Source organism: Drosophila obscura, unplaced genomic scaffold (genome assembly GCF_018151105.1).
Source record: "Drosophila obscura isolate BZ-5 IFL unplaced genomic scaffold, ASM1815110v1 contig_28, whole genome shotgun sequence".
Lineage (NCBI taxonomy): Eukaryota > Metazoa > Arthropoda > Insecta > Diptera > Drosophilidae > Drosophila > Drosophila obscura.
This window is the reverse complement of record NW_024542815.1, coordinates 714,775-732,375: the sequence shown is the minus strand read 5'-3', so window position 1 is coordinate 732,375 and position 17,601 is coordinate 714,775. Positions and strand designations below refer to the sequence as shown.

At 53.3% G+C, this 17,601-nt stretch overlaps 1 protein-coding gene across 1 annotated transcript in view; it reads left to right on the top strand.

The window, feature by feature from the left end:
- The window catches only part of LOC111070054, a 61,203-nt gene extending 44,023 nt beyond the window's left edge, over nucleotides 1-17,180 (top strand). The window contains 6 exon segments of the mRNA XM_022360353.2: nucleotides 10,081-13,402; nucleotides 13,494-13,633; nucleotides 13,709-14,462; nucleotides 14,874-15,027; nucleotides 15,115-15,735; nucleotides 15,737-17,180. Coding sequence (XP_022216045.2) covers nucleotides 10,081-13,402; nucleotides 13,494-13,633; nucleotides 13,709-14,462; nucleotides 14,874-15,027; nucleotides 15,115-15,735; nucleotides 15,737-16,780 — 6,035 coding nt within the window. The 3' untranslated portion in view covers nucleotides 16,781-17,180.
- The last annotated feature ends 421 nt before the right edge of the window (nucleotides 17,181-17,601 follow it).

Sequence of the window (17,601 nt, the reverse complement as noted above, 5' to 3'; positions counted from 1 at the left end):
TTCATAGCGAGTATTAGGATTCTGAATTATTAACAAGTACACTTAATTAACGAGGGAAATGCATAGACCAGTACCGACATCGAATGAATCTGAGTGCAGGGTACGCGGATAGTCTTCTCTATGTGCAGCGGCATTTGATGAGAGATATCCGAGATATGTATACATGTGTGATTCTTGTATTCAAAGGACAAGTGCCACAGCAACTTTTCGAGAAGGAAAGGGTACTCCGCACTAATCCGACTTACCCCCTCAGCATTCGGCAAGTGTGTGTGAAAGAGAGGGAGAGCGTGGGGGAAACAGGGAGACCTTTTTCCGTTAGTTAAAAATTCTTTTTGGTGTTTGTGCTGCAAAAAACAAAAACCAAAGACAAAACAAGCAAAATCATAGAAAAACGTGTAACGGTAAACGAGAAGCGCACCCAAAAAAAAAAAGAAACGAAAACGCTGGGAGAGAAGTGGAGAGGAGAGAAAAGTGAGCGCCAAAAACTAAATTTGAAAGCTTCATTGGAAGCTGAAGAGTTAGAGTGTGGTAGAAAGAGAAGGAGAGACGTACCTTGTCCCTGCCCTCTCTCTTGCTCCACTCCATTCCACACTTGAGGCAATTAAACGGGTTGACACTCTCTATGCGTGTATGTGTTTGTTGTGGTGCTGCTTTTTGGTTGTTTATAAATTTGTTTATTGGATTTTAGGTGATGGCAGAATAACGTAATAGCAACGTAAGCCTCTCACTTGCTCCTGCTTCTTTCTGCTTCTTCCTGTCTGTTTCCCTGCACATCCCACAGAGTGTGCTGTGGGGCGCTCTCCAGCTCTCCATTACCTGTCGCCCTGTCGCGCTGTCGCATCCTCCTACACACCCTGCCCTAACACACACCCACCCTCCTCACGCCTTTTTGCTGCATTATGCTGATGGAAAGTAAACGAAATAAGAAGCAGGACAGCAGCGACGGAGAGAGAGAGAGCGAGAGCAAAATTTGATGGTTTTCCTTTTTTCGGAGGCGGTCAAAAAGCGCACCAAAGTATGCAACGACGGCGGTGCAAGCGGCTTGACTGTCCGCAATGCACCAAAGGTTCTGCCTCTGCTCTCTGTGTGGCAGAGGTCGGGGGGGGGGGGGTCTGGGGGCAAGGGATGGGTGGGTGCTGGTGTCACTGTGGTGCTTGTGTTTTGTTGGCGGGGGGAAGGGTGAAGGGTCCCCGCGTACGCTGTTTATGAAATTTTGAACAAAATTGAAATTACGCTAATTGTTTGGACTGTACTCGCGCTTACCACTTACCCCTAGCATATCTCCCTTCCCCCTGACAGCAGAAGCCAAATTGTTTGGAGTGGGTGTATGTGTATGTGTGTGTGTGGGTAGTGGGGAGTAGGGAGTAGGGAGGGGCAGGTACAAAAGCAAAAGCAGAAACAAAAACAATTAGCGAATTTGATGAGCAAATCCCCGTTACACGAACACACGCCGAGGGGATCATAAGGGATGGTTGGAATGGGTAAGGGGGGTGCAATGCAAACCCCACCCCCATCACTCCCTCGGCTTGTTGGTGCAGCTAATTAATAGACTTTTGTCCGGTGTCCAGTGTCCAGTGTCCAGTGTCCGATGTCCGATGTCCATGGGTCTCAGGCTCTCCTACGGCTCTCCGTGTAGTGCGTGCATTCGTTGTTTGTCCATTGCATTAGTCCGCCAATTCGCAGTCCGCAGTCCGCCTCTGCCTATGCAATCGTATACTCGTAGCTACCCGTATCCCTTTATCCACATCCCCCTCCCGTGTCCGAGTCCGAGTGCAGTGTGTGTGCGTGGTTGTCCGTCCGGGCGTCTGTTTGCTAATTAGTAAATCATAATTACTCACTCGCATTTCACGATTTGTAAGCTTTTCGACCAGTCCGAATACGGACTGGACCTGCACCCTGGACAGCGGTTCTGCTTCTTCCCTCCTAGCGCGAGAGCAGAGCCACGCGCAAACCAGCAACAATTTCCAATCCAATCCATCAGTCCATCCAAAAAAAAAGGGGTGCCCCATTGCCATTGCCATTGCCATTGCCGTTGCCATTTCCCTCAGGAGGTATCTCTCTCCCACCGATCAATGTGTCAACTTTAGTGCCATAGAAGAGCCGCTCGGAAAGCGCGTTTTTCTAATTGCCAGCATCGAAACGAGGAGTGGGCGAGGCTACTGGTATGTGTGGTGATATGGGGGGTTGTGGGGGGTTGTGGGGGGTTGTGGGGGGATGTGGTGTGATGCCCACAGAGAGAATATTAACTCTCAATTTCTCGGGAGTGGACACGGACGCGGGATACAGACTCTCTGTGGCTTACAATTGTCACAATTGAAAGGGAATCGCTTATTAATCGAGTGTGTAATTTTTGCAAAGCTTTTGATGGGACTCTAAGGCAAAAGATCTAGCAAGTGGATTTGGGTTTAGTCTGGCAAACACTTACATATGTACATGTGTGTGGGCTTAAGTGGAGTGAGTGAGAATACGAATACCTCTCCATCCCTTTGCTAATATTTAGTTTTTCAATTTTTATGCTTTACTTAAAATTTGTAGTACAATTTTATATGAAATGCGAATTTTGCCTGCGGATCAGAGAGAAATCAACCATCAACAGTATCTTTCGCAAATGCGATTGCAATTCCTCTCCTATGGCGCGTCATGCAGAAGAGCACATCGGTTTGGGTTCTGAGGTCTCAGCCTGGAATTCGTGAATATGTGTGGCCACTTGATGATTCCACGAATCACATGGCATCACTGCAAGGGTATCAAAAACTGAGAGAGAGACAGACCAAGAGCAAGCGCGTCGACCAACTAATTACAAACTTAAACTGTCGAAAATGACTGCGACCCTGCCGAAGGACAAGGAGTGGAAGAGGAAAGACGGATGAGAAACAACACTTAAAAATGAGCCTAAAAAGCAGTAAATCGGAAGCCAAAGAGTCAACACCCACACGCTCGCACGCACGCCCACACATAGACACAACGAGAGAATGAGAGCAAGAAGAGGCATTTGCTTGCTTGCTAATTATGTGTGTTCCCCACTCTCACTCAAACTTCGCTCCGAGACTTGGCTCTCTTTCTGCCATTTCACTCTCTCTGTCTCTGTCTCTTTCCGCTGTTCTGCTCCTTTCTCTGCTTTGCTGCGGCTTGGCTTTTGCTTACATATGTAATTAAATTGCTCAATTAAAATTGCACACCCTTTTGATTATCGCTGGCGTACAGTTTGTATTCCATCTCCTGTCTGTCTGTATGTTTCTCTCTGACTGTGTGTGTGTGTGTGGGTGTGTGTAACTTTTATTAATCAGAGAAAATCGTTTCCAAAAAAAACAAGACTTTTGATATGAACACGACACACATAGTATTTCCTACTCAAATAGGGACCGATGGAATACTCTTTATATGCTGAAGGTCCTTATATAATACTCAAACGATCGAAATGATTTTTGACGTATAGCTAGATTGATATATATTTTAATTCAAAGATCTTCTAGGTAGATCTCTATAAAAACGTTAATACACTATCCAATCGCAATGATTTTGGTTAAAGGCTCGTATGTAGATGTGTTGTCTAGTAGTAGCTCTCGTAGTATCAAGGGAGCGATTAGTTCCTTCGATCTTGTTGTCTCGCATATGCCTAACTGCTGAACACACGACATACCCTGCACGCGTCCCATGAGTATTATGGTGGGTGCCTTCCGCAATCCAGTAAAAGATGAAGCCCGAAAAGCCAGTGAAATGACGGCCGCGATTGCCCGAAATATAATTTTTTTTTTGGTCTGGGTTTTTTTTTGTTCTTTCAATTTTCTTTTGTGTTGCGCTCCCACGCTGACGATGGCTGTGGCACCGCGCGCTGTCCGCTCCCCGGCTTACCCCCTGGAGTCCTGCTGCTGCTGCTGGTGCTGCTGGTGCTGCTGCTTCTGCTGCCTTTGCCGTTAAATCAACACCATTTCGTAAATTAAAAGTGCCAAAGCAAAGCGTTTTCCGCTGTCGCTGGGCGACGACGCTGCCGTTCATATTAACTGTATTTACAATTATATGGCGCTCACCAGCTTCTTTCTCTCTTTCCCATTCTCTCTCTCCATCTCTGTGTGCGTGTGTCTCTGTCTCTTTGTTGAGCTTGCATCGCATGTGTGTGTCCGTCCCTCCTCTCGCCCTTGTCATGGATGGCATTTATGCATACTCGTACCATAATTCCCAGCCATTTCCATCCATTCTTCCCTCCTGTCCGCCCCCTCAATCACATGCTGCTTGCTTGCTGCCTTCTCCTTCTGAATTCGCCTGCTCTTTGATGTTTGCACAAGTTGGCATCATCTTCTGTTGGTGGCTGCCACCGCCGCAGCCGCTGCCGCTGCCGCTGCCGCCTGGCAATGCTGCTGCCAGCGGGCACTGCTTTCGCTTACGCAAGTTCTTCTCTGCCAACAACAAATTCCCCATGGTGCTAATTAGCGGTTGTCCTTCGTCCTTCGTCCAGTGCTGCTGCTCCTGCTGCGTCGTACTTTTGTGTGCACGTACAGTCTCGCGTATATTTTTTAATTGGCCGCACGCCAATCGTTCCGTGCCGTTCCTGTTCCGCCTGCTCTCTCTCGCCTCTCGCCACGAGCTATCACTCGCTCTCTCTTCCGTTTTGTATCCCGTTATCTCTAAATTGAATGTTGTTTTATGGCAGATTTGATTGAATTTCCGCTTTTCGTTTTCCTTTTAGCGGTTTGTTGTGTGCGTTGGCTGGCTCTTTTGTTGCCAATGGAATTGAGAGGGAAATTCATACCACGCGGTAGATACGCGGGGCATGTGGCGAATGCCACAGCAACCAGAGTGCCTCAGAGTGCATGCATTGTGTTATTGTTTGCGTTTGCTGAAGCTCTGGTTCTATGTATGTAGTTCCAGTTCAAGTTCCTAAAATATCTAATTCCAATTTGCTTATTTATTGTTTCCAGCTTTGGCAGAGCTTGACTTATTTAATATATATTTGAACTCCATATGATTTTTAAAAAAAAGGGGTGGGGTAAAGGGGGGAAAGGAAAAAAAAAAAAAAAAAAAAAAAAAAAAAAAAATAAAAGGGGGGGGGGGGGGGGGGGGGGGGGGGGGGGGGGGGTGGGGGGGGGGGTTGGGGGGGAAAAGGAGGGGGGGGGGAAAAGGGGGGGGACCCCCCCCCCCCCCCCCCCAAAAAAAAAAAAAGGGGGAAAAAAAAAAAAAAGAAAAGAAAAAAAAAAAAAACTCCCCCCCCCCCCCCCCCAAAAAAAAAACACCCCCCCCCGCGGGGGGGGGGGGCCCCCCCAGGGGGGGGAAAAAAAAAAAAAAAAAGGGCCCCAGCCCGCTCTTATCCTATATCATTCTGAGATTACATACATCCAATATAAGCACAAGTTCTAGCTGATTCTAAGCTCTCCCGCTAAAAATATTCCAAATAGTAGAGCTAGGAACCAGTTTAACTGAGGTTGGAACCAGAGAAATTGCCACCGTTGCCGAACCCTCACAATGTTCTTCAACCTTCCACCTCCATCCTGGTCCTGCTGCTGCTGTTGTTGTTGCTTTTGTCTAATTGAAAGTTAAATAAATTTTTGGTAACTTGTGCAGAAATTTTGTGCTGCTGCAGCAGAGTGCTGCTGCTGCCCCATAGAGAGTCCAGTCCTGTGGGTAGAAGATGCCCCAGCAGAGTGGAGAGTGTGTCCAGGTTGATTTCTGTCTGTTGATATTTGTCGGGTGCCAAAACTATTTACTAAATGGTCCCAAATTTAATTGCACAATTACGAGTATTACAATCACGTACTTGGATTATTTCCCAACAAATGCAAATAAGAAGCAGCATGTGGATGTGGATGTGCGATTGATGTTGGGTGCTTGCTGTGGGCTTGTCTTTCGGTCAACTATAATTGCAGGAGTATTATTTATTGGGTCAGAAGGGAACAGTAGAAGCCTATCGCACATTCACTTGCAAACATTCATACACACATACATGTATGTATGCACATACCTACATATATTCCCTTTCCCCCATTGCCATTCCCACTCCCACTCCCACTCCCACTCCCTTGCTACCTCGTAGAGGGGACCACCTTCTCCATTTCCATCCCACATCCACATCCCACGCATAGACCGCCTCAATATTTACTCTTTGTACTTGCAAAAGAAATTGTACTAATGGAATTATTTCATTTTGGGTGGAGGTGGGCGAGAGCGAGAGTCCAGAAGAAGAAGGCAGTGCCAGAAGGAGGGGAGGGCAGAGAGTTCTGAGAGAAAGAGAGTGGGACTTGCGTCGCATCGCATCGCGTCTCGTTTTGTTTTGTTTGTCGTTTTGATTTACTTTTGGTTTTTGATTTTTTCTCCTCTCTCCTCTCTCCTTTTTCCGTTTTACGAGTGTACCCAGCACTCATTGGGTTGCTCCGCATTCGTATTTGGATATTGCAGATTGTAATAGCAATAGTAAGGGTAAGGGGGCTAGCTGTGTCTGCTATATGACTGAAATCGGATCTGTTAATTATTATTTGATTATTATTATTTATTATTATATTATATACATTCATTTGTACATGTATAAATCCAAGTAATGGGCATCCATCAGTCGAAATATCAGCCATGTGACTTCTTCTTGTGATTTTTCTTTGCATTTGCTGTGCAAATAGCGCAGTGTTCCACCACGTTCCCACGCTACCATGTTCCACGTTCGACTTGCGACGACTTTTCCCCCGGCTGCGTTTCATCTTTTCCACCCGACCCGTACCTTACTCCGTACAAATCAAAGCAGAAATGAAGCCAAAAAAAAAAAGCAGAAGAGATGCTACGAGGAAAACCAAGACCCAAGCGCATTCCCTGCCACTGCCATCTGCCCCACTCTGCCCCACTCTGTCGCTGCTTCTGTCAGCATCGCCAGTTGAGAAAAACTTTTTTGTTTTCCTTTGGGGCGTTTCAAATCATTTTTTGACTGATTGAATTATTAATAAAATTGATCGAAATGCAAAGAGATTCAAGCCGATGACGATAACGATGCTGGTCAACAAAAAGCGGAAAACGGAAAAGCGGAAATTTATATCATAAATTTAGCTCGTTTTTTTTTATTTTTTGGTTTTTATTTGATTGAATTGATTTTAAATGGCATGTTCCCCCCACGGTATTCCCCCCTCAAATAAGTAGGGTGTGCAGGGAGGGTAGAATGTGCTGCTCCCAATGGTGTTTACAATGTGGTCCGAAAGTGTGTTGCTGTGGTGCTGTAACTGTTGTAGGTCACATTTAATTAACACGAATTTCCATTAATATGCATTAATTACTATTGACGTGACTCTTTTTATTGGGGGTGTATGGAACAACTGATGAGACAACCACCCAACACGACACCCCAATGGGGCTCTCTTCATGTCTCATACGACATTCTCTTCCATTTAACACTCGATCTGCGAGTTCCGAGAGACTAGGTATATTCCACTGAGTGACTGACTAAAGGCAGCTGACAAATTGTGCCTCGACTGTTATTGATTCGTGCCGCTGTTGTCTGCTGCTGTTTTCCGTCCGTTGGTAACCCCGAAACAGACCCCAACAGACGCACTGGACGCACCGCGGTCAGTCCTGCTATGTCCTGTCCCCATCATTTCGAGTCCTGCTTGGTTTTATTTTTATTTTTTTTTTTGCTGCTCGGCCATCTCCAAAGTGCATAAAATATTTAAAAAATATTTTAAAATCAAAATTAAATAATAAAAAAAAATACGAGGTCTGCTGCTCTCTGCTCTCCGCCCGAAACCGAAACCCCGAAACCGGAACATGAACCACCGACCATCCCACATCCCATTGCTCCCCAATGGCAACCCAATCAAGTGGCCAATAGCTATAGCCTTTTTATTAATTAATTTATTTGGTGTTTCTCTTGCTGGTCTTGTTGCAGTCTTCATGCTGGATGCTCCACATGCTGCATGCTGATTCTTATGTCCCTGCCATTTCAATTCATTTTTATTACGAATATTATTTTAATTTGGACACCCTGCTGCAGAATATATGTGCTACATTGGGTATACATGTACATACAAGTACATGACTAAAGAAAAGACTGCCCGAGGCGATCATCGATCTGTTGATCAACCAAAAATAATCTTCACTTTGAGATTCTTTCAAGAATTGTTTGTGCGTGTGTTACGAGGGTATCTTCCATTCTCCAGTCTCCAGTCTGCAGTAATCGTGGTCTCTTTTTTCCCCAATTCGATTGCTTGCATTTCCATTTTGTTGTTTTTTTCATTTTGGTTTTGAACACTTTTTTGTTGATCTCTTTTCGGTGGGGTTGAGTTACTGTTATTAATATTAAATATTTATTTTGTGATATTTATTTAATTTGCAATTTATACTCGACTCGTCGACTCGTAATTGCAATCGGATTGAGGCTACCTACTCCACCCGCACCTCTTGCTCCTTCCAATCAACCGAACGAAAAAAAGTGTTGCCTACTTCTTCCTCCTCTGCCTGCCAGGGTTGCAAAGTTCTCTGTTGGTGGGGGGATTTTTTTTTTTTTTTTTACCAAATTGAAATCGTTTTTCGAGTGGTCTTCCCCCTTTTTTGGCCCCTGTTCGCCGCCCCTTTTGGACGGCACCGCTCTGCGCAACAATCAAAATTAAAATGAGTGGCTTATTAAAATTTTAACGCTCAAAAAGCATTTTTACTTACGTTTATTTTTCGCTTTCTGCTTGGTCAACGAGAGGGATAAGGGCAGAAGGAAGGTGGAAAGTAGGGGGAAGGTGGGGTAGGTGGAGAGGTAAGGAGCGGCACTGGGGTGGGGTGGGACTTGGCTACTTTGATGTATTTTCATATTCCGCTGAGATTCGCGAGCCACGCAATAAGTGGAAGTGCGGGAGTGCGGTAGTGTGCAGGAGAGGCGAAATAAATGGCAGGGAGAGGCAGTGGAAGAATAGCTCTCTCGCTCTCTCGCTCTCTCTCTCTCTCTCTCTCTTGTTTGGTCAGCATTCATCGTTGTATCTCTGACATTTTGAAACGCTGATTGATTTTACTTATAGTCAGAGTCTTCCATTTATTCCTTCCATTTTCATTTGCCGTTTCAATTCCCATTCCTCCGCAAAGTCCCCTTTTAATTACATTGATTTTCCTTAAATGCCGCAATTGTTCGTTCTCATCCTCTCTCTCTCTCGTCTCTCCCTTTATTTGCACATCATTAAAATTGTAAAATTATTACGAGTAAAATGGCAAAACAAAAACTAAGACAAACACGAATCTGTTGGCTGGCACTCAGTCAAGATTGGAGATTCCCTCCACTGATGACTCTCCTCGTGATGAAGCAATTCGGATAGATGAAAGATGATAATCAAATTGCGAGGAGTCTCACATTATGGCAAAACTAAGGGGCATTCCGCCAACTAACCATCCATCGGGCATGTGCATATCGCAACTATGGAAAGTTCCCCCAAATACGTCAATCATTCGAATCTACGTACAAATACGAGTATCTAATTGCATCGCGGCTTTGGATTGTTCAGTCCAAAACTTTGGCACATCCAAATTACAATTTCCTTTTACTTGTTCCAACTGAAATTTAATCGGAGTTTGATTGATTCTTTTCTAATTTCTTTCCTAATTTCATCTGAAATTCCATTGTTCTGTTCCCGATTTGTTTCACTCGCTTTAATGGACTTTTTCTCACTCGTACTCGCAGATATAATGAAATCTGATTGCTCCGATCAACCTCAATCTGCGGTGTCTGCAATCCACTCTTAGCTTTCACTCCACCATCCATCATCCACCTATCCATTTATCCATCGCATTCATTCATCCCCATGTGAATCTGTTCATCTTTATCCTCCATCCTCCATCCTCCCATCCTCCAATCCATCCTCCTCTTTGGGCGGGCGTTTTAAAATATTCAATTGGCTGCTGCTGCTCATTATTTGTTAAGTGGCTTAATGAAAGCGTCTCCCAGTGCCAGTGCCAGTGCCAGTGCCAGGGCCACCCCACTCAACTCTCATTCCATCCCCCGCGCTCTTCTGACCATTTGCCTTTAATTAAATCGCATTTTTTAATGTGTTTGCATAACTTTTGCTTACCCTGCTCCGCTCGCAATCACTCTCTCACTCTCACTCTCCCTCTTTCTCTCTTTCTCTATCTCTCTTGCAGACAAACTGGCCAGCTGCTTCGTGTGCAAGGCGGAGGCATGTCCAAGGACGCGGCCCCTGAAGAAGGGACGCGGCCAGCAGTACGGTATACCGGACGAGTCGATACCGGCGGGGGCGCGGATGTGCAACAGCTGCCAGTGCAAATCGGTGCGGAACCGCTACCCAAACTGTCCCCTGTCGACGTGCCCCAATCCCAAGGACCGGGCCCAGCGGCTGCGCAACATACCGTCGCGACTGTTCGAGCTGGCGCCCGAGGTGCGCGATCCCGTGATGACCGAGTTCCAGATACCGCCGCATGCGACGCGCTGCTGCTCCGCCTGCCTTATGCGCATCCGGCGCAAGCTCGACCCTCAGCTGAATCTCACGGACGCTGCTGCGGGAGGGGGTAGCGGCGGCGACGAAACGGATGTTAGCACCTCGTCCTGCGACGAGCGGGAGCCTGGCGGCTCCGACACCGCTTCCGTGGAGAGTCCCGAGAATCTGCAACGCCACAAGCCCCTGACCCTGACCAAGCAGCAGCAACAGCAACAGCAGCAACAGCAGCATCAGGTGGGGATACAGCTGCCCCAGCCGCCTCCACCAGTGCCCCAGCAGCATCCGCACCAACAGCAGCACCTTCATCAGCAGCAGCAGCAGCAGCAGAAACCCACGTCAGTGGGCGTGGGACTGCGTGGCGTGGCCGAGCTGCCGCTTATCATTACCCCCACGCGGATGAGCTCCAAGGCAGCGGGTGCGGACAACGAGCGTCTGCTTCCCCCGGCCGCCGGACAGGCGCCCAAGAAGCAGAAGACCAGCGAGGAGTACGACTCTTCGGCCACGGAGACGGCCGACGAGGAGAACGAGAACTCTCCGGCCAACCGCCAGAGCCCCAAGGTGCTCTTCAACGCGGTCCATGCCCACGGTCATGGTCATGGCCACGTACACGGACACGGACATGGACACGGCCATCCGCATGCACACGGCCACGGGCATGGGCACAGCCATGGGCACGGACACGGACATGGACACGGTCATGGCAGCAACAATGTGGGCGGACTGCAGCCACCAAATGCCGCAGGAGTGGGAGTGGTAATGGGAGGACTGCCGCCTGGCATGGGGCCCGGAATGGGAGTTGGCCAGCAGCAGCAGCAGCAGCAACAGCAGCAGCAGCAACAGCAGCAGCAGCAGCAGCAGCAACAGCCACAGCCGCCACCGATGAATGGACCCATCAGCATGCGCCGCGAGGCGGTCAACAATGTGCAGGACTGCGTCTTCTCCGTTATCGAGCGTTCGCTGAAGCACATAGGACCAGATCGCAAGCAGTCCTCGCAGCAATCCTCCTCAGCCGGCGGGAAGACCCCCACCCAGACCGCCTCTCAGCAGCAGCAACAGCAGCAACAACAACAACAGCAGCAGCAGCAGCAGCAGCAGCAACAGCCCCCTCCCTCCCAGCATCCGAACAATCTGGAGCGCAAGGAGCTGACTATTGTCCGGGAGTATCGGCAGGACGGGAATGCCGCTCTCATCAAGCAACAGCAGCATCAGCAGCAGCAGCAGGCGGTGTCTGGACCGCTGCCGCCCAGCGGCCTGCCACACGGTACATCCGTGCAGAAGCTGCCGTCGCGTCCAGCGGCCGTACCACCACCGTCATCCTCCAGCAGTGGAAACGGAACCAGCAGCAGCGACAACCTAGCCACCCTCTCCGTCGTCAACTCCCATCTGGGCGGAGTCGGCGTGGGCGTGGTGGGCGTAGTGGGACCGCTGACGCATCCCGGACTTATAGGCCATCCCGCCGCCACAGTCGTGGGAGTGGGAGGGGGAGTGGGTGTAGGTGTGGGTGCCAGTGTCGGGGACAAGGCCACCATTACGCCCGTTGTGAAGACCGGAATAGGTTCCGGTTCTAAGGGCGGGCTCCCGTCCAGCCACTCGGCGCCGCCGCCACCCGATACGATCATCTACAATGTCCCGACCAGCCACGGGCCGCCACCCACCCATCCGCAGCGGGGAGTGCCGCCCCCGAGCCAGCAGGTGTCGGACTCGGAGCCGCAGACCCTCGATCTGAGCATCAAGAAGCCACCGAGGGACAGGGACGGCCACTCGCCCCACACGGGACCTGGCGGATCGGGCGGATCTGGTGGTCCCGGGGGATCGGAGCGCCACCATGTGCCGCCGCCCTCGATGTCCAGCGCAATGAAGCACATCGTCCGATCCACGGCCATGTATCGTGGGGAGGCCGTCTCCGTGCCCACCCTGGCGACGGCAGGCTCCTATATGTACCAGCAGCCGCACGGCCCGCTTAAGGTGACGGGCGGACCCGGAGTGGGACCCCTGGCCGGAGCCGGGCCCGGACCGGGCGGCTCCATCTACGTCCAGCCAGTACCAGTACCTGTACCCATCTCCATTGGCCAGGGCCAGATGCCGCCGCGCTCCAGCCAGCCGCCCCCGGCCCAGCCCCAGCACCAGGCGCAGCCACCGTCGAGCGGACGAGTGTCCTCCAAGGTGCAGCCGAAGCTCAGTCCGCAGCAGGCGCATCACCTGCATCCGGCCCATGCCCAGCACGGCCCCCATCCCCATCCGTCGCACCATCCGTCGGGCCACCCATCGCATCCATCGCATCCTGCGCACCCGTCGCACCCGTCGCATGCATCGCCCTCCCAGCAGCAGCAGCAGCAACAGCTGCTGGTGAAGAGCGGCTCCATCACGCACGGAACCCCGGCGAACAGCGCCCAGCAGCAGATCATTGTGCACGCAGCGACCTCCTCGTCGATGCTCAGCCCCAAGTTCGAGAGCATGGTGCGCCAGACGCCGCCGGGAGTGGTGTGTCCGCCGGACAGCGGCAAGCATGGCTCCATCACGCAGGGCACGCCCCTTCATCTGCCGCAGCACCACCTGGACAGCAAGCGGGCCTACGACTTCTACAAGAGCTCACAGCGCCACAGTCCCGCCCAGGCGGGGCCCGGCTCTGGGCCAGGTGGGCCCGTTCCCGGCCAGCTGCCGCCACCACCGCAGCAGTCCTCGCCCCAGGCACCGCCCCCGCAGGGATACGGCGTCGGAGTGGGCTCTCCCTACGCCCGCTCCCCCTTCGGCAGCTTTGTGGAGCAGGCGCCAGTGCTGAGCACGCGGCAGATCGTGACGCACGACTACATAACCTCGCAGCAGATGCAGGGCCAGCAGCAGCAGCGCAACGTATCCCGCGGCAGTGCCAGCGACAAGGACAAGGAGTCGCCCTCGCCACGCAACAGCGTCGGCAGCAGTAGCGGCGGCTTTGCCTACGACAAGGAGCCGACGCCCCGTGGCCGACCCGAGTACTCGAGCCGTGCCTCCCCGGCAGACCATGCCAACAGGTGAGTGTGCCCCAGCTCCAGCCCCAGCCCCAGCCCCAGCCCAGCAAGAGCCACCAGAATGTGTGACTAATCCTTGCACATCTCTCCACAGCACTCCCAGTCCACATCGTACACCACCGCCGCAGCGCCAGGGGGTGATACAACGCCACAACACAGGCTCCAAGCCACCCTCGCCCGCTGCTCCGCCGCCTAGCCGCATGCACATCGTGACGCCCTATCAGTATCCACCAGGTGAGAGAGAACCCCCTAACCCTAACATTCACCCCCTGCAGCCACAGACTCTAATTGAATCTCTTGTATCCACAGCTGGCCACGATGCATTGGCCTCGTTTGTGGACGTGGCCGTGCAGCAGCCGCAGCTTCCGGTGCCTTCGCAGAAGGGTGACAAGTCGCCAGGATCTTCACAGCCGGTCGGAGGGGGGCCACCAGGTCTGGGTAATCCACATGCCGGACCACCGGTCCCGCCGCCACACTCTGTAGCTGTCTCCCAGGTACCGCCGGCGGCCCATCACGACATGCGGTACCGCGATCTGGCCATGCACCACCAGCAAATGGCCGCAGCCGTGGCCGTACACCAGCACCAGCAGCAGCAGCTTGTCCAGCAGCAGCAGCTTGTCCAGCAGCAGCAGCAGCAGTACCGCCAGCACCTGAACGCCGCGGCCGCTATGCACCTGCAGCGGAGCGCGCGAGACCAGCGCCAGCAGCTGCAGCACAATCATGCCATCGAGCGGGATCGCGAGCTGCTCCAGAACCAGGAGCGGATACAGCGCGAAAGGGACCGCGAGCGGGAGCGCGAACGGGAGCGTGAACGAGAGCGCGAGCGGGAGAGGGAGCGCGAGAGGGAACGGGAGAGCGAACGGGAGCGAGAGCGTCGCGAGCAAGACAGGGAGCGTCGCGTGGTGGCCGAGGAGCGTGAGCGCCGCATCGAGCGGGACCGCATTTTTGCCGGCGGCGTTGTGACTACAGCCGGACCCGGTGGCCCACCACCGCCAGGACACTACATACGCGCCCCAGTCCCCGAGACAGGACCACCGCGTTCCATTCCCGATCGGGAGCGAGAGTAAGTACATGAAACATCTGAAGCCTGCTTGTAAGAGCCCGTGCTGCGATAGAGTGCGATAGAGACGGATTGTGGGGAATAGAAAGGGTACGCACAGGTTGTGCGGGAGGGAGCTCTAGCACTGGATTCCACTAATTTGCACAGCTAAATGGGATTCCGAAGATATGATATCCGACATGAAACTCGCTGGCACACTCCCCTGCAGATCCTCTCTGAAATATACCTGTCGATAGCTATCCCTAGAATTCTATCTTAGAATTTGTTTTTGTATGGTACATCGCCCAATGACAATGATAATAACAACGGGAATGCAAGGGTTTCACGCATTAATTGCCTAGGCTAAAACGGGAGGACTTTATTAACATTTAAACCACTATAAACCTGTGCTAATCGCCATTTCACCATTCTCAGATACTATCGGCCCCCACTTGCCAGCCAGCCGACTGAGGATACCCCTGGCCAGCTGAGCGCCCAGAGCCTGATCGATGCCATCATCAAGCACGAGATAAGTCGCACCAACGACGCCACCGGCGCCACCGGGCGCGAGTTCCCGCGACCCTCATTCGTAAGTCATCTAGAGCTGAACAGAACCAAAAGTGAGGCAAAGGGAGGCATCCCGAACTAACAGCAAGTTCTTCTTCCCACCCCACAGCAATACCATCGACAGACGTTGGAGCTGGCGGCGGAGAACAACGGAAAGGCCAACTCTCAGTCCCCGAACGTCATCAACATTGATCTGGACCAGGAGCGGCTCTCCGCCGCAGCTGCCGCGGCCACAGCTGCCATCCAACAGCAGCAGCAGCAGCAGCAACAGCAGCAGCAACAGCAGCAACAACAGAAGCAGGGTCCTCCACCACAGCAGCAGTCGAGCCAGTCGCGATCCGTTCACGGATCGATGCGCGGCCAGCCGCATACGCCCACATCCCAGGCGCAGGGCCCCGGACCGGCACCCAGTCCCCAGCAGATCCACACCAAGAGCATAACCTTCGGGGAGCTTACCGACTCGATCATCACCAACGACTACGTCTCCAATCCACACATGGGTCGCATGTGCGAGCCTTTCATGACCTACATGGAGAGGCCGCCGCAGGCGATGCTGCCACCGGACCGCTGGAAGCAGAACCGGCGCATGCAGCACAAGGCCGAAGAGGCCAAGCACCAGGCGCAGCAGCAGCAGCAGCAGCAGCATCACCACCAACAGCAGCAGCACCACCAGCAGCAGCAGCAGCAGCAGCAGGGCATGCCCGGCAGCGGTGGTCCTGGTGGGGGACCCCAGTGTGGGACCAGGATCCTCCGGAGGTCCGCCCGGCGGCAGGGCAAACACGCCCGAGGACGGACGCAACATCATCCGCATGCCCCAGGCGGTCAGCCCTCGTAAATACGCCCACGAGCTGATGCTCCACCAGGCCGCTGTGGTGGCCGCCGTCGGCGGAGAGCCCGGCCACTACTTCCTGCCCGGCCCCGGGTCGGTGGTGGGTCGCGTAGGCGTTCCTCCGCCCCCCGATCAGCGTGTGCCAGGCGGAGGCGGTGCAGGGGGTTCGGTGACCACCATCGATAACTACGTGAAGAACCGCATCGCGGAGGTGATGCGCGACGACATCGGCTACGCCAAGAACCGCATCGTGGAGGTGCGCTCTGATGACGATCCTGGCGATCTGGTCGCCCAATCGCACGCAGCCGCAGCAGCGCACGCCGCTCACGTGGCCCACGCGGCCCACGCAGCCGCCTTGGAACACCAGCAACAGCAGCAGCAGCAGCAGCACCGCAGCAAGGATCCCCAGCAGCCGCCGCCGTCGCATGAGATCAGTGTATCCCGAAAGACGCCCAACCAGTACGAGGTGGTCGACGGCAGCGGCCGTCGCTCGGGCGGTGCCGGCTCCAACAGCCATCATCCGTCGGCCTACCACCCGCCACCGCCGGCCTTCGCAGCCAGCACTTACACCTACCCGTTCAGCGCACTGACCGTGCCCAGCGCAGCGGGCGGACTGCCGCCGCCGCCGCAGGCCATGCAGCTGGCGCACCAGCCAGCGCCGCCCAGCCACCTGAGCGCCAAGGCCAAGGCGGCGCACGCCCTGAGCGAGCTTGGTGGCGTGGGCGGGGGTGTCAGCCTAGTGGTAGGCGGCGGCGGAGTCGGCCTCGGACCCGGTGGCGTGGGTGGCCCGGGGGGCGGTGGCATTGTCGGACAGGGAGGCGGCTCTCTGAGTGCCAGCGTATCGGTGGCCGCAGCTGCGGCCGCTGCGGCGGCAGCAGCAGCAGCGGCCAGCGAGCCGAAGCCTCTGCTGTCGTCCAAGTACGAGGCACTCAGCGACGAAGATTAGTTGTGACTGCAGGCGTCGTCGTCGGGTCTACGACATCTGACGGCAGCAGCGACGGCGCCTCCAGCAGCAGCATCAGCAGCAGCAGCGGCAGTCAACCCCCTCAGCTCGTTGAGCTTGGTCTACGGCTACGGCTATCGACGGCTCCATCCGTCCGTGCAGCCGGCGCACTCTCACCCGCACGCGCTGCCGCTTCCGCTCCCGCTCACACACCAGCACTCGCATCCACATGCCCAGCAGCTCCCGTTGCCGCTATCACTAACGACGCATCAGCAGCCATCGCCCCGACATCACTACCAGCCGACGGCGCTGCCACCGCCCCTGCAGTCGCAGCAGCAGCAGCAGCAGCAGCAGCAGCAACAACAGCAGCAACAGCAGCAACAGCATCACCAGCAACAGCAGCAACAGGCAGCACAGGAGGCGGCGCATCAGCAGGCGGCGCAGCGAGCACATCAGCAAGCGGCAGCGCAGCAAGCGCATTTGGCGGCACAGGAGGTGGCGCAGCAGCGGGCGGCCCAGCAGAGGGCGCTGTACTACGCAAGCGAGCATTACGCGGCCAGCGGCGGTGGCAGCGCTGCCGGCGGTAATCCGGGCTACTACTGACACCAGCAGGATCGTATGTAAAGAGCGAAACGATGCACCAACAACTATCTATATACCGATACAGATGCAGATACAGATACCAATACCAATACCAATATACCTATCTAAAAACTAAGAGAGAGAAAATGTAAAAAGTAAAGCACAGCAGAGAAAAGAGCGTTGGCACAGGCAATAGGCAATAGTAAACACAGAGAGCGAGAGAGACAGAGAGAGAGAGAGTG